This window comes from Notolepis coatsorum (assembly GCF_963971535.1).
Source record: "Notolepis coatsorum genome assembly, chromosome: 19".
Classification (NCBI taxonomy): domain Eukaryota; kingdom Metazoa; phylum Chordata; class Actinopteri; order Aulopiformes; family Paralepididae; genus Notolepis; species Notolepis coatsorum.
Window position 1 is genome coordinate 11955643 of NC_140183.1, and position 14192 is coordinate 11969834.

Sequence of the window (14192 nt, forward strand, 5' to 3'; positions counted from 1 at the left end):
TCTGATGGCCTGGGGGAAGAAGCTGAGCCTAAGCCGCTCTGTCCTAGTAGCTGGGATTTGCAGGCGTCTGCCTGACCTCAGCAGCTGAAACAGGCTGTTATTGGGGTGGTGAGGGTCTTTCATTATCCTGCAGGCTCTGGATTTGCACCTCTTGTTGTATAGAACCTGCAGGGGGGGTAGTGCAATACCCGTGGTACGCTCGGCTGAGCGCACCACTTTCTGTAGGGCCTTCTTGTCCTGTGCCGTGCTGTTTCCATACCAGGCAGTGATGTTTCCGGTCAGGATGCTCTCTACAGCTCCTGAGTAGAAGGACTGGAGTATCTTCCCCGATACTCTGAACTTCCTTAACTGTCTCAGGTGGTAGAGACGCTGTTTCGCCTTCTTTACTACTGTGCCTATGTGTGTTGACCATGTCAGGTCCTCTGAGATGTGGACCCCCAGGTACTTGAAGCTGCTCACCCTGTCCACGGTAGCCCCGTTTATCATCAGTGGTGTGTGTGTCTCCTGCTGTCCTCTCCTATAATCCACGATCAGTTCCTTGGTTTTGCCAATGTTCAGGAGCAGGCTGTTGTCCTGGCACCAGCGTTCCAGTACCTCAACCTCCTCCCGGTAGGCCTTCTCGTCGTTGTCCGGCTGTGTTGCCTGGCTGTGACGGAGACAGCGATCAAACTGTGACGCGCACGCAGAGCGCTATCGCGTATTGCCCCCGAGAAATACGAAAAAATAAAAAAAATAAAAAAAACGTGATGTCACTGTGTTTTTTTAATTTAGATAATAACGTTATATTGTGCATTGGAAATACAAACATACTTAAAATGAGTAAATATTATTAATTTTAAACATGTTTATATTATTTATAGGGCTATAAAACACAAAAACGAAAAAGTTTTATTCTCTTCTTCTCTGATTTAACAGCAGCTGGCCAGCAGGTGGGTCGGCGCCCTAGCGCCCCTAGTGGTAGAGCCGCCACTGATCTATATATACTTGACTAGGTCATTCTGGACCATTCCAATTTTAGAAGATGAGGCGTGGTTTGTTTACATCGCCTGCAGTGAGGCTGCCACCCAGTGGAGACTTGTGGTAATGACAGGAACATTCCTGAAGACACTGGAACTCCCAGAGGCAGAATATAAAAGCTGAGACAGTCCCACTGCTGAGACACAACGCAACACAAGCAACACTGAACACACTCCAGCCTTCCATCACAACAAGAGGACTCAACAGTCAGTGAAGATGCTGTGCCACCGTGGATTCCAGCCTTCTCTCAGCCCCTTCATGGACTTCTATTGGCCTGTGTGAGCAGTCTCTGGCCAGAGGTCTCACCTCTTCCCTGCCAGCGGGAGAGACTTCAGAGAAACATGCAGACGCTCTACAGCAGTCTGGAGCTTTTGGACAAACTTCAAGAGACGATCTTGGAGGAGGTGGAGCGTGTCCCAGCCTCTGTGGCCATCCAGCCAGTCTCCTACACGCTGGAGAAAGAGGGAGAGAGCTTTGCCCTGACCCTGGACACTAAAGACTTCTCCCCAGAGGAGCTGTCTGTCAAGCAGGTGGGCAGGAAGCTGAGAGTCAGTGGGAAGACAGAGAAGAAGCAGGCGGAGGGGAAAAGATCTTACTCTTACAGACGGCAGGAGTTCAGACAGGAGTTTGATCTGCCTGAAGGGGTGGATCCTGAGGCCGTCACCTGCTCCCTGGCTCAGGACGGGAGGCTCCACATCCAGGCAGCAAAGCCTCCATCTGCTGAGGAGGCTGAGTGTAGCAGTCTGGAAAATATGGTATATTATTCAGAACTGCTGACTGTGTTTATATCCCTTTTTGTACACAAAGACATTCTAACTAGTGTCATTGATTCACACGAGCAATGACACAAACGTCCCCTTCCGAAGAGCATTGGAATACGGATTATAAATGACAGTACTGATTCATGTTCTACAATGCGTCTCCCCTTGTGACTGGCAGGCGGGACCTGCAGGGGGCAGTAGCAGGCAGAGAGTGGCGGAGAGAGCTGGGAGATGATAAAGGGAGGAGTCCAGCGGAAGTCGCTCTCTTCGGCAGTGAACTTGACAACGAGTAGTCGCAGCTAACGGGGCTCTGGATAGCCCTGTTGCTGACGTTATGCCAGGGGGCCCCGTAAGAGGACAACGGGTGATAACGAGTACTGGCTAGTGGACACGATATCCTAGCAGTACCAGCGGTATTATATGAACAATGAGTGCAGAGCCAGGCACTAGCAATCGAGTTATAGCAGTTACAGTGTGCGGTATAGGTAACGTGCGGTTAAACAATTATTCAAGTCTTTAAGTACCGAGTTATAGTAGCTACAGTGTGCGGTATAGAGCGCGCGCCCCAGGACGAACGTGGGCCAACAACCAGTCTGCTCCGGCTGACTTCGACCAGACCTGCGATCGGCTGCCTGCGTTCAGCCGGCCCCGGAGGACTTCACTCAGATCTGCACCAGGGTGCCTGCGGCCGACGGGAGTTCCGCCCATCCAACAGGGGTCGCCATCACTCAGTACATGTTCTCAGCCGGCGCTGCCTCTCTGCCTAGCTCCGCCTGCTGACATCCTCACGAGAGCGTTCGACGCCATCTTGCCTCCCGGACAACAGTGGAGTGGCGAGGCGGCCATTTCGGATGAGTACAAATGAGCATTGATGCTCCCGATTCCATATACAGTACAGTGTGGTGCAGCCCGCGGGCGAAAGTAACGTTGCTACTACCAGTTCATAGGGGTACCCAGAACAATATATGCCGGCATTAAGATAGGACTTTATAGGTATTTTGTGGGCTCACTCTTTTATTTCATTCCTTTTCTTTGAGCGTGATAAGGCGTGTATTTCATAAATAATTCCCGTTCAGTGAATCCCTTTATTCTCTTCCCTATGCTTCCCCTTCCTTCCCCATATTCTCAACCAGGGACAGTATGAGTGTAATTCCTTAGAGAAGGTAAATACTGTGTTCCGCCCAGACGTGGGCAGCGTTTAGTCTGGGTACCTGAGAGCACTTGGTGCCTGGGTGTAATACGATAATTGATTCATGCCATTGATTCATGCCAGTGTAATTATTGTATGGATACCCATGGTGCAGTAATCACCAGACGTAGCATTGTTGTAACTAGGCTGAGTTACAATACATTCATCCAGAACGGGAGCACTGTGTGCGTGTCTTTTATTATTCCTAACCCTAACCTTAACCCCTTCCTATTCTACCTTCCATTTCTATTGTAAGGTTTCTGGTGTCACTAAGGGAGGGTACTGCTTGCGGGGGGAACCAAGTTATTTCTCTACCATCCGGTCATTAGGTGTGGGAGGGCAAAAGAGACAATCGTGGAGGGTGAGGGTGTGTTGGGGAGTACTGCTGACTGCTCCAGAGAGAGGGAGGAAGACCAGAGTACCGGACCAGGTCTGTAAATCCTGGGCCTCATACATCCCCACTGCCAGCCTCCAGTTGACGCTCCGGACCCCAAAGACGGAGGTGCAGCTGGCCAGAGTGCTACTGTGTCTCGCTACCTATTGACCGCACACCACAGTTCCCACGAAGCAGGGATAATCCACCCTGCTACATGAGAGAGAGGTTGCCATCAGATGTTGCCTGGAGAAGACACCAACACCACAGTTCCTCAGCACACAGAGGGAAGCACCACACAGACTGACTCTGGCAACAAACAGGACACTGCTGAAAAGATGGACTCATAATGTTTTATGTCTCTGACCAAATTTGTACAAATGTGTATTTCATAACTTCTGTAAACTTGTGTGGACCCCAGTAATAGTAGCCTATGCCTGTGGCAATGGCTAATGGGGATCCGAATAAAGTATTTTTGTGTTTGCAGATCATGCCTAATATCCGCCGGTGGATTAATTTCCATAGAAGATACTTCAAGAGGGGGGCCATAGAAGATACTTCAAGAGGGGGGGCCATAGAAGATACTTCAAGAGGGGGGGCCATAGAATATACTTCAAGAGGGGGGGCCATAGAAGATACTTCAAGAGGGGGGCCATAGAAGATACTTCAAGAGGGGGGGCCATAGAAGATACTTCAAGAGGGGGGCCATAGAAGATACTTCAAGAGGGGGGCCATAGAAGATACTTCAAGAGGGGGGGGGGGGGCCATAGAAGATACTTCAAGAGGGGGTCATAGAAGATACTTCAAGAGGGGGTCATAGAAGATACTTCAAGAGGGGGGGGCCATAGAAGATACTTCAAGAGGGGGGCCATAGAAGATACTTCAAGAGGGGGGGCCATAGAAGATACTTCAAGAGGGGGGCCATAGAAGATACTTCAAGAGGGGGGGCCATAGAAGATACTTCAAGAGGGGGGCCATAGAAGAATAATTCAAGAGGGGGGCCGAATACTTTTAAATGTACTTAAGTACTAAAAAGTAAAAGTATTTTAACTATACATTGCACCAGGTGAGTTAGTTGAAGAGGTGAGCCAATTAGTGAAATAATCAGCTGGTGTTTAGGCAAGGCTGGAATGAAACCAAGCATACACTCTGCCCACAATGGAATGTGTTCTGCGATAGACAATGCTGAAATGAAAGAACAGAGGACACTTTTTTTGCATTAAAATTATTTAATGCACTTCTCCATTGAAGGTAAACTAACATGGACGGCATTCTCATCACAGCATGAATAATATCACAATATTAAAAACAGAATGGTGTATCCTGAATATTATAATATCACAATATTAACCACAGCATACTGGATTATCCTGAATAATATCACAATATTAAAGGCAGAATACTGAAGTACCCTGAATAATATCACAATATTAAAGACAGAATACTGGAGTACCCTGAATAATATCACAATATTAAATACAGAATACTGGAGTACCCTGAATAATATCACAATATTAACAGCATAATGTCTATTCTTCTGATAGCAGGTGTTTAATCAAAGATCCCTGCTTTCTAGTGTTGCACAAGGACCAATCAGCATGGGTATGGGCGGGTTCATGTTCCATTAATGGGGATTTAATTGGCTGTTTACCTGCGGTCGCAGGATTATTAACGTTAACGTTAGTTCGGCCTGATAAACAATAAAAATATACTCATTAAAATGGTTGGACCTGTGAGATTTGTACTTTGTACTTTGTAGGTCTGCATTTTAAATGTAAGGAGTAAAAAGTATGTATTTTTTCTCTGAAATGTGGAGTAAAAGTACAAAGTATACAAACCTAATAATACTCGAGTAAAGTACAAATCCCCCAAAACAGTACTTAAGTATTGTAACGAAGTACAATTACTCAAGTACTTTACACCCCTGCATAGAAGATACTTAAAGCTCCTCACCAGCACCAGGGAGAAACCGTCACATTCATAACTGAGACGAGACAGGGTTTCAGCTGGACTCCAACACATTCATAACTGAGACGAGAGAGGGTTTCAGCTGGACTCCAACACGTTTATAACTGAGACGAGACAGGGTTTCAGCTGGACTCCAGCACATTTATAACTGAGACGAGACAGGGTTTCAGCTGGACTCCAACACGTTTATAACTGAGACAAGACAGGGTTTCAGCTGGACTCCAACACATTTATAACTGAGACGAGAGAGGGTTTCAGCTGGACTCCAACACATTTATAACTGAGATGAGACAGGGTTTCAGCTGGACTCCAACACGTTTATAACTGAGACGAGACGGGTTTCAGCTGGACTCCAACACATTTATAACTGAGACGAGACAGTGTTTCAGCTGGACTCCAACACATTTATAACTGAGACGAGACAGGGTTTCAGCTGGACTCCAACACATTTATAACTGAGACGAGACAGGGTTTCAGCTGGACTCCAACACGTTTATAACTGAGACGAGACGGGTTTCAGCTGGACTCCAGCACATTTATAACTGAGACGAGACAGGGTTTCAGCTGGACTCCAGCACATTTATAACTGAGACGAGACAGTGTTTCAGCTGGACTCCAACACGTTTATAACTGAGACGAGACAGGGTTTCAGCTGGACTCCAACACATTTATAACTGAGACGAGACAGGGTTTCAGCTGGACTCCAACACGTTTATAACTGAGACGAGACGGGTTTCAGCTGGACTCCAGCACATTTATAACTGAGACGAGACAGGGTTTCAGCTGGACTCCAACACATTTATAACTGAGACGAGACAGGGTTTCAGCTGGACTCCAACACATTTATAACTGAGACGAGACAGGGTTTCAGCTGGACTCCAACACATTTATAACTGAGACGAGACCGGGTTTCAGCTGGACTCCAGCACATTTATAACTGAGACAAGACGGGGTTTCAGCTGGACTCCAACACGTTTATAACTGAGACGAGACAGGGTTTCAGCTGGACTCCAGCACATTTATAACTGAGACGAGACAGGGTTTCAGCTGGACTCCAACACATTTATAACTGAGACGAGACAGGGTTTCAGCTGGACTCCAACACATTTATAACTGAGACGAGACAGGGTTTCAGCTGGACTCCAACACGTTTATAACTGAGACATCAGTGAGCTGGATGCAATCCTACCTGGAGGGGAGAGAACAGATGGTAGAGGTAAACGGTACTCTATCCCCCCCCCTCACAGTGAGCTGTGGTGTTCCACAAGGAAGCATACTAGGACCGCTACTCTTCCTAATTTATGCAAATGACATGTCGTCAGCCTGTGACTGCAACTTGTTCCTGTTTGCGGACGACTCAGCCCTGCTGGTCTCTGACAAGAACAAATTGCAGGTTGAAAAAACCCTCAGCACGGAACTAGGCAAAATCTGCATATGGCTCGCTGATAACAAACTATCATTACACATGGGCAAAACAGAGTCCATTCTCTTCGGTTCAAATAACAAACTCAGCGAGACCGACAGATTCTCAGTTACAGTGGGTGACAATATTGTCACAAGGAAAGACGAAATTACCTACCTGGGTTCCATCCTAGAGGCAAATCTTTCCTGTGACAAAATGGCATCCAATGTAATAAAAAAAGTCAACCAACGAACTAGATTCTTGTACCGGATCTCCTCTCTGGTAAACAAGAATACCCTGAAGACTCTGGCAGGAGCACTCATTCAAGGGTACTATGACTATGCGTGCACCTCATGGTACCAAAGCACCTCAAAGGCGCTTAAAACAAAATTACAAACATCACAAAACAAACTGGTCAGACTACTACTTGACCTGAACCCCAGAACCCACCTCACCCCTGCCCACTTTGCCAACCTAGGATGGCTTAGAGTAGACGACAGAGTACAGCAACTTGCAATGGGCCTGGTCTACAAGATACACTATACGACCGGGGTGCCCATGTACATGTCAAAATACTTCCCAAAGGTCAGTGAATACCACAACCACTACACCAGAGGAAGCTCAACAAATCATGTTAAACCCAGATTCGGCTCAAACAAGGGACTAAACACGTTTCGCAATTATGCCACAACAATGTGGAACGCCCTACCCAAAGCTGTAAAGGAATGTGAATCCCTGCCCACATTCAAAACCGCCCTTAAAGAGCACCTACGGGAGGCTGCAATTCGAAACTGGCCACCGTAAATGCCCAAAACCCCCACCACCTCCTAATAGACAGTCTCCTCCCCACCGCATGTATATATTCCCTCCCCGCCGTATGTATATTTCCCTCCCACCCACCCACCCCCTCCTAATGTACAGTCCCCTCCCCATCATATGTATATACTCTGTCAGGATCTAGGGGTAACAGTACTGTATATTTGAATACCGCCTATGTCACAAATGTATCAGTACTAAATACCTATATGTCCCTATGCCATAAATGTCATGTATGTTGTGTATGTCATAAATGTCTATATGAATTGAAAATGGGGGACCCTGATGGAAACAAGACAAACGTCTTTCTCAGGTCTGCATCCCCTTAACAATTGTATGTATTGAGCCGTACTGTATTGTACCCATTCTGCAATCTGTTAAATAAAGTTTTCATTCATTCATTCACAGACGAGACAGGGTTTCAGCTGGACTCCAACACATTTATAACTGAGACGAGACAGGGTTTCAGCTGGACTCCAACACGTTTATAACTGAGACGAGACAGTGTTTCAGCTGGACTCCAACACATTCATAACTGAGACGAGACAGGGTTTCAGCTGGACTCCAGCACGTTTATAACTGAGACGAGACAGGGTTTCAGCTGGACTCCAACACATTTATAACTGAGACGAGACAGGGTTTCAGCTGGACTCCAACACATTTATAACTGAGACAAGACGGGGTTTCAGCTGGACTCCAACACATTTATAACTGAGACGAGACAGGGTTTCAGCTGGACTCCAACACATTTATAACTGAGACGAGACAGGGTTTCAGCTGGACTCCAGCACGTTTATAACTGAGACGAGACAGGGTTTCAGCTGGACTCCAACACGTTTATAACTGAGACGAGACAGGGTTTCAGCTGGACTCCAGCACGTTTATAACTGAGACGAGACAGGGTTTCAGCTGGACTCCAGCACGTTTATAACTGAGACGAGACAGGGTTTCAGCTGGACTCCAACACGTTTATAACTGAGACGAGACAGGGTTTCAGCTGGACTCCAACACATTTATAACTGAGACGAGACAGGGTTTCAGCTGGACTCCAGCACATTTATAACTGAGACGAGACAGGGTTTCAGCTGGACTCCAACACGTTTATAACTGAGACGAGACAGGGTTTCAGCTGGACTCCAACACATTTATAACTGAGACGAGACAGGGTTTCAGCTGGACTCCAACACATTTATAACTGAGACGAGACAGGGTTTCAGCTGGACTCCAGCACATTTATAACTGAGACGAGACAGGGTTTCAGCTGGACTCCAACACGTTTATAACTGAGACGAGACAGGGTTTCAGCTGGACTCCAGCACATTTATAACTGAGACGAGACAGGGTTTCAGCTGGACTCCAACACGTTTATAACTGAGACGAGACAGGGTTTCAGCTGGACTCCAACACATTTATAACTGAGACAAGACGGGGTTTCAGCTGGACTCCAGCACGTTTATAACTGAGACGAGACAGGGTTTCAGCTGGACTCCAGCACATTTATAACTAAGACGAGACAGGGTTTCAGCTGGACTCCAACACATTTATAACTGAGACGAGACAGGGTTTCAGCTGGACTCCAGCACGTTTATAACTGAGACGAGACAGGGTTTCAGCTGGACTCCAACACATTTATAACTGAGACGAGACAGGGTTTCAGCTGGACTCCAACACATTTATAACTGAGACGAGACAGGGTTTCAGCTGGACTCCAACACATTTATAACTGAGATGAGACAGGGTTTCAGCTGGACTCCAGCACATTTATAACTGAGACGAGACAGGGTTTCAGCTGGACTCCAGCCGGAGGAAGGTCGTCGTGCCCTGCGGGACGAAGCATGCATACAGTACAGGCCCAGGGAAACAGGGTTGTACATTGCGGTCCTGGCCTGCCTCAACGCGGCTGTGGAGGACGTCCCCCCTTTTATTATTTATTAGGGGGGCTACTCGGGAGGGCCTGACTATAATCAGATCTTGACATAGGCCTATTCCCATCAATAACGATACTGTATACTGTGGGATTAAATGTATAATTCACTTTCAATGTTAATTTAGTTTATAATGTTGTTCTGTTTAATAGGTTGTTTATAAAACTCTAAGTGGTTCCTTGTCTCATTGTGGTGTCCTTTATGTCCTGTATATGTATGATAAAGACAGACCACTTTGTGACATTATCCTAGTGGCTGTTCTGTATAGTTTAATAGGAGCCTAGTACTGCTCTTCTAATTCAAGGCTCACAATCACCCCTGACAAGAAATAGTATAGGCATATTATGCATTTCCTGAATCCTTATGGTCCTGAGAGTGTTGTAGATTTTGTATTCTGTGTCCCTGTTGCTCCTAGATGACACAAGGCTAAAATATAGTATATAATTTAGGCGGAAATCGTGTAAAAATGTGTTGTTGACTGTTCAAAGAGCTCCAGTGACCTCTATATTGGTCAGAAAGATTCACATATTAGCTTGAATGAAAGATGACAGTCCCCTTTAAAATGATACCAAAGACAATATTGTGAAACATTGACAGATGTCCTCTACGTGAGTCTAAAGCAGGGGTGGGCAATACATTTTTACAAGGGGCACATAAGAAACCTGAACTGTGTTGGAGGGCCAAACCAATGATAACTTGAACTTAATTATGCTCAATATTCATTATCTCCCATTGTAAAAAGTAGTAAATTATATATTTTGATTAGCTGCTACTGGTAATCGAAGAATAAACATAGACATATAGAAGTAATAAACAGTAAAAACTAAAACAATCATTACATCAGTGTTCCATTTTATTTTCAACTTGTTAATCTTCACAAACACTGAAGAGATGTTTTGCAGCATGTTAAAAGACATGCAAGTGAACTTTATACAAAAGCAATACTTTACTTGTATGAGTAACTAGGAGGGATATGAGGACGGTGTGTGTGTAACTATAGAAGGGATTGTATATTTTGATGAGCTGCTACTGGCAGTGGTAATCAGAATAATAAACATAGAAATAATAAACAGTAAAAACTAAAACAATCATTACATCAGTGTTCCATTTTATTTTCAACTTGTTGATCTTCACAAACACTGAAGAGATGTTTTGCAGCATGAGTGATCAACTTTATACAAAAAGCAATACTTTACTTGTATGAGTAACTATGAGGGATATGAGGACGGTGTATGTGTAACTATAGGAGGGATTGTATATTTTGATGAGCTGCTACTGGCAGTGGTAATCAGAATAATAAACATATAGAAATAATAAACAGTAAAAACTAAAACAATCATTACATCAGTGTTCCATTTTATTTTCAACTTGTTGATCTTCAAAAAAACACTGAAGAGATGTTTTGCAGTATGTTAAAAGACATGCAATTGATCAACTTTATACAAAAAGCAATACAGTAGTTGTGTGTTGTCTTGGGCTTTATCACTTTAGCCTAGCTTGGCTGCACGTTAGCCTAGCTTAGCACAATGAATGGAAGCGGATAGTGCCAGTTAGCTAGGCTAATAACGTGCAACCAGATAGCACTGAATGTAGACACACACATACAGCCAGCATGTAGGCGTTATTTATTTCTATCGTGATTCATTCATTGACTCGTTCTGAAAAAAAACCATCTGGCTCAGACTGGCTGACTTCTCCAAAGTCCAGTTATTATTATTAGCCTAGCTTAGCACAATGTGCTGTGCGGGTTAGCTAGGCAAAGTCATCATTGGATTCACTCTCGCTCGCCGGCTCAGTCTTCATTGAGACAGAGACAAAATAATAATAATAATGGCCTAATATCTGTGAACACAGAATTCTCCAATACGATTGATAGCTGCTGCCAACGCTGTGTTGTCTGCTCAGAGCTTGGTGTTAGCAGTGATGAATATAAAACATTTACGATTATTATTTTTTTTATTGAAACCAAAATAAGTCATTAAAAAACATATACATTTGGGTTTTGAACTGAAAATGGCCTGCGGGGGCCTTTATTTACAAATCAACTTACATACAGTACTTTTCTGTAGTCCAGTAGATGGCAGCATTGGTTTAAAAGGTGAAACGTTATGTCAGAAAAGGTTGTGTATGTCAGAACTACAAATCCTACAAATCCCAAGTCCAGGGGTCAGCACCGGATTAAAGGTGAGGAGACGCCACCTGAATACAGTGGCCGAGATTGGCTAACAAATTAGCATAACAAAAGTGCAACACTAGCGTTAGGTCTGTTGTCTAAAGGGGGACATATGGTACAATTTAAAGGAGACATGCATTGCTATTCCTAGCACTATTTGGGCAACTTTACACAATTCCTGAGAGTCTATTGAACACGTTTTTTTTCTTTTTCATTGTTTTATATTTCTAATCAAGTACTCAAAAGCCAAATCTTTCTCCCTTTGGAGTTCAACCTGTGTTGGCCTCAATCAACTTACATACAGTACTTTTCTGTAGTCCAGTAGATGGCAGCATTGGTTTAAAAGGTGAAACATTATGTCAGAAAAGGTTGTGTATGTCAGAACTACTGTGTTGGCCTGGTTCCGCCCATAAGCACTTTGAGTGAAAGTCATCCACACAATCTGCGACTGGCACAGAGAGAGAGATAGAGAGAGGGAGGGAGAGAGGGACACAGAATAAAGTTCTCTCTCCACTGCTTCCCCGCGAGGTCCAGGTTGTGTGTAAATGGGTATGTGCTACTGCTGCTTCCTCGCGCGTAGTTTTCCCCAAAAGAAGCGCCCCGCCTGCTAATTGTCGTGGTGGGCATTCAGGGGTCAGGCTGATCACACGTTATGTCGTGGCTGGCATCCAAAGTGTTAAGTATACTGCTTAGAATAGGTACATGGGGATCCTATTGAGTATACTGCTTAGAATAGGTACATGGGGTTACTATTATGTAAACTCCAGACTGTGTTTTGGGACATGTTCCCTCTTCTTTTCAAGTCTACTCCCAGCTTAAACTTAACAGAATGTTTCTTTTTTCAGTATTTCTTTTTTCAGTTGTCATGTGTGTCTCCAGATCTCCCTTCATACTGAACCCTTTTCCACAAACTGAACAACTAAATGGCTTCTCTCCTGTATGAGTTATCGTGTGTTTCTTCAGATCTCCCTTCATAATGAACCCTTTTCTACAAACTGAACAACTAAATGGCTTCTCTCCTGTATGAGTTCTCATGTGTTTCTTCAGATATCCCTTCATATTGAACCCTTTCGCACAAACTGAACAACTAAATGGTTTCTCTCCTGTATGAGTTCTCATGTGTTTCTTCAGATATCCCTTCATACTGAACCCTTTTCCACAAATTGAACAACTAAATGGCTTCTCTCCTGTATGAGTTGTCATGTGTGTCTTAAGACTTGCTTTCATATTGAACCCTTTCCCACAAACTGAACAACTAAATGGTTTCTCTCCTGTATGAGTTCTCATGTGTTTCTTCAGATCTCCCTTCATACTGAACCCTTTCCCACAAACTGAACAACTAAATGGCTTCTCTCCAGTGTGAGTTATGATGTGGCTATTCAGATGTGCTTTATGGCTGCATCCTTTCCCACAAACTGAACAACTAAATGGTTTCTCTCCAGTATGAGTTCTCATGTGGCTATTCAGATTTAGTTTCTGGCTGAATCCTTTCCCACAAACTGAACAACTAAATGGTTTCTCTCCAGTATGAGTTATTGCATGTATCTTCAGAGAGTTTTTCCATTTGAACCCCTTCCCACAAACCGAACAACTAAATGGTTTCTCTCCTGTATGAGTTATCATGTGGCTATTCAGATGTGCTACATGGCTGAATCCTTTCCCACAAACTGAACAACTAAATGGTTTCTCTCCTGTATGAGTTATCATGTGGCTATTCAGATGTGCTTTATGGCTGAATCCTTTCCCACAAACCAAACAACTAAATGGTTTCTCTCCTGTATGAGTTATCATGTGGCTATTCAGATGTGCTTTAAGGCTGAATCCTTTCCCACAAACTGAACAACTAAATGGTTTCTCTCCTGTATGAGTTCTCATGTGTGGCTTAAGATTTCCTTTCCTATTGAACCCTTTTCCACAAACTGAACAACTAAATGGTTTCTCTCCAGTATGAGTTATTGCATGTATCTTCAGAGAGTTTTTCCATTTGAACCCCTTCCCACAAACAGAACAACTAAATGGTTTCTCTCCAATATGCTTATTTATGTGTATCTTCAGATTTCCCTTCTTTCTGAACCCAGGACTGATGTTAGACAAACTTTGTATTTTCTGTGTCTTCTTTGGTTTCAGAGTCATGAAATCTGGCCCTGCAGTCTCCTTCCATTCATCACCGTCATTGGTCTCAGTTTCAGAACGGTCATCATCACTGTCATCAGTCTCATTTCCTGAACAGTCTGAAGAGAGAAGCTGGCCATCTCTAGTTGGTTCTAAATCACCAGCTGGATCTAGGTTACTGGCTGGTTCTGATACTCCACAGTCCTCAGCATCATGTTCTGTTTTCATCTGGTCAGTTGAAGTGCTGGGTAAAGTGTATGCTTCTCCGTTTCTCTCCCTTTGGGTTTGAAGAGGCTGATCATTCTTTTCACCATCTTCACATTTCACTGGGTCTACTGTGATCTTGGAGTGATCAGCTTCTTCCAGCCCTTGATGTAGTTCAACTTTAATCTGTAGGAGCTCTGGGTCCTGGGTTTGGCTGAGTTGTGAGGACAGGGTATTCTCACTATATTCTTC

At 44.4% G+C, this 14192-nt stretch overlaps 1 protein-coding gene across 1 annotated transcript; it reads left to right on the forward strand.

The window, feature by feature from the left end:
- Positions 1-1233: 1233 nt before the first annotated feature.
- LOC311245941 (heat shock protein 30-like) lies at positions 1234-9881 on the forward strand (the record flags this gene model as incomplete). The annotated part of the gene is given in 3 exon segments (XM_084335966.1): positions 1234-1293; positions 1296-1772; positions 9867-9881. Coding segments are annotated over 3 exon segments (552 nt in total).
- Positions 9882-14192: the final 4311 nt, after the last annotated feature.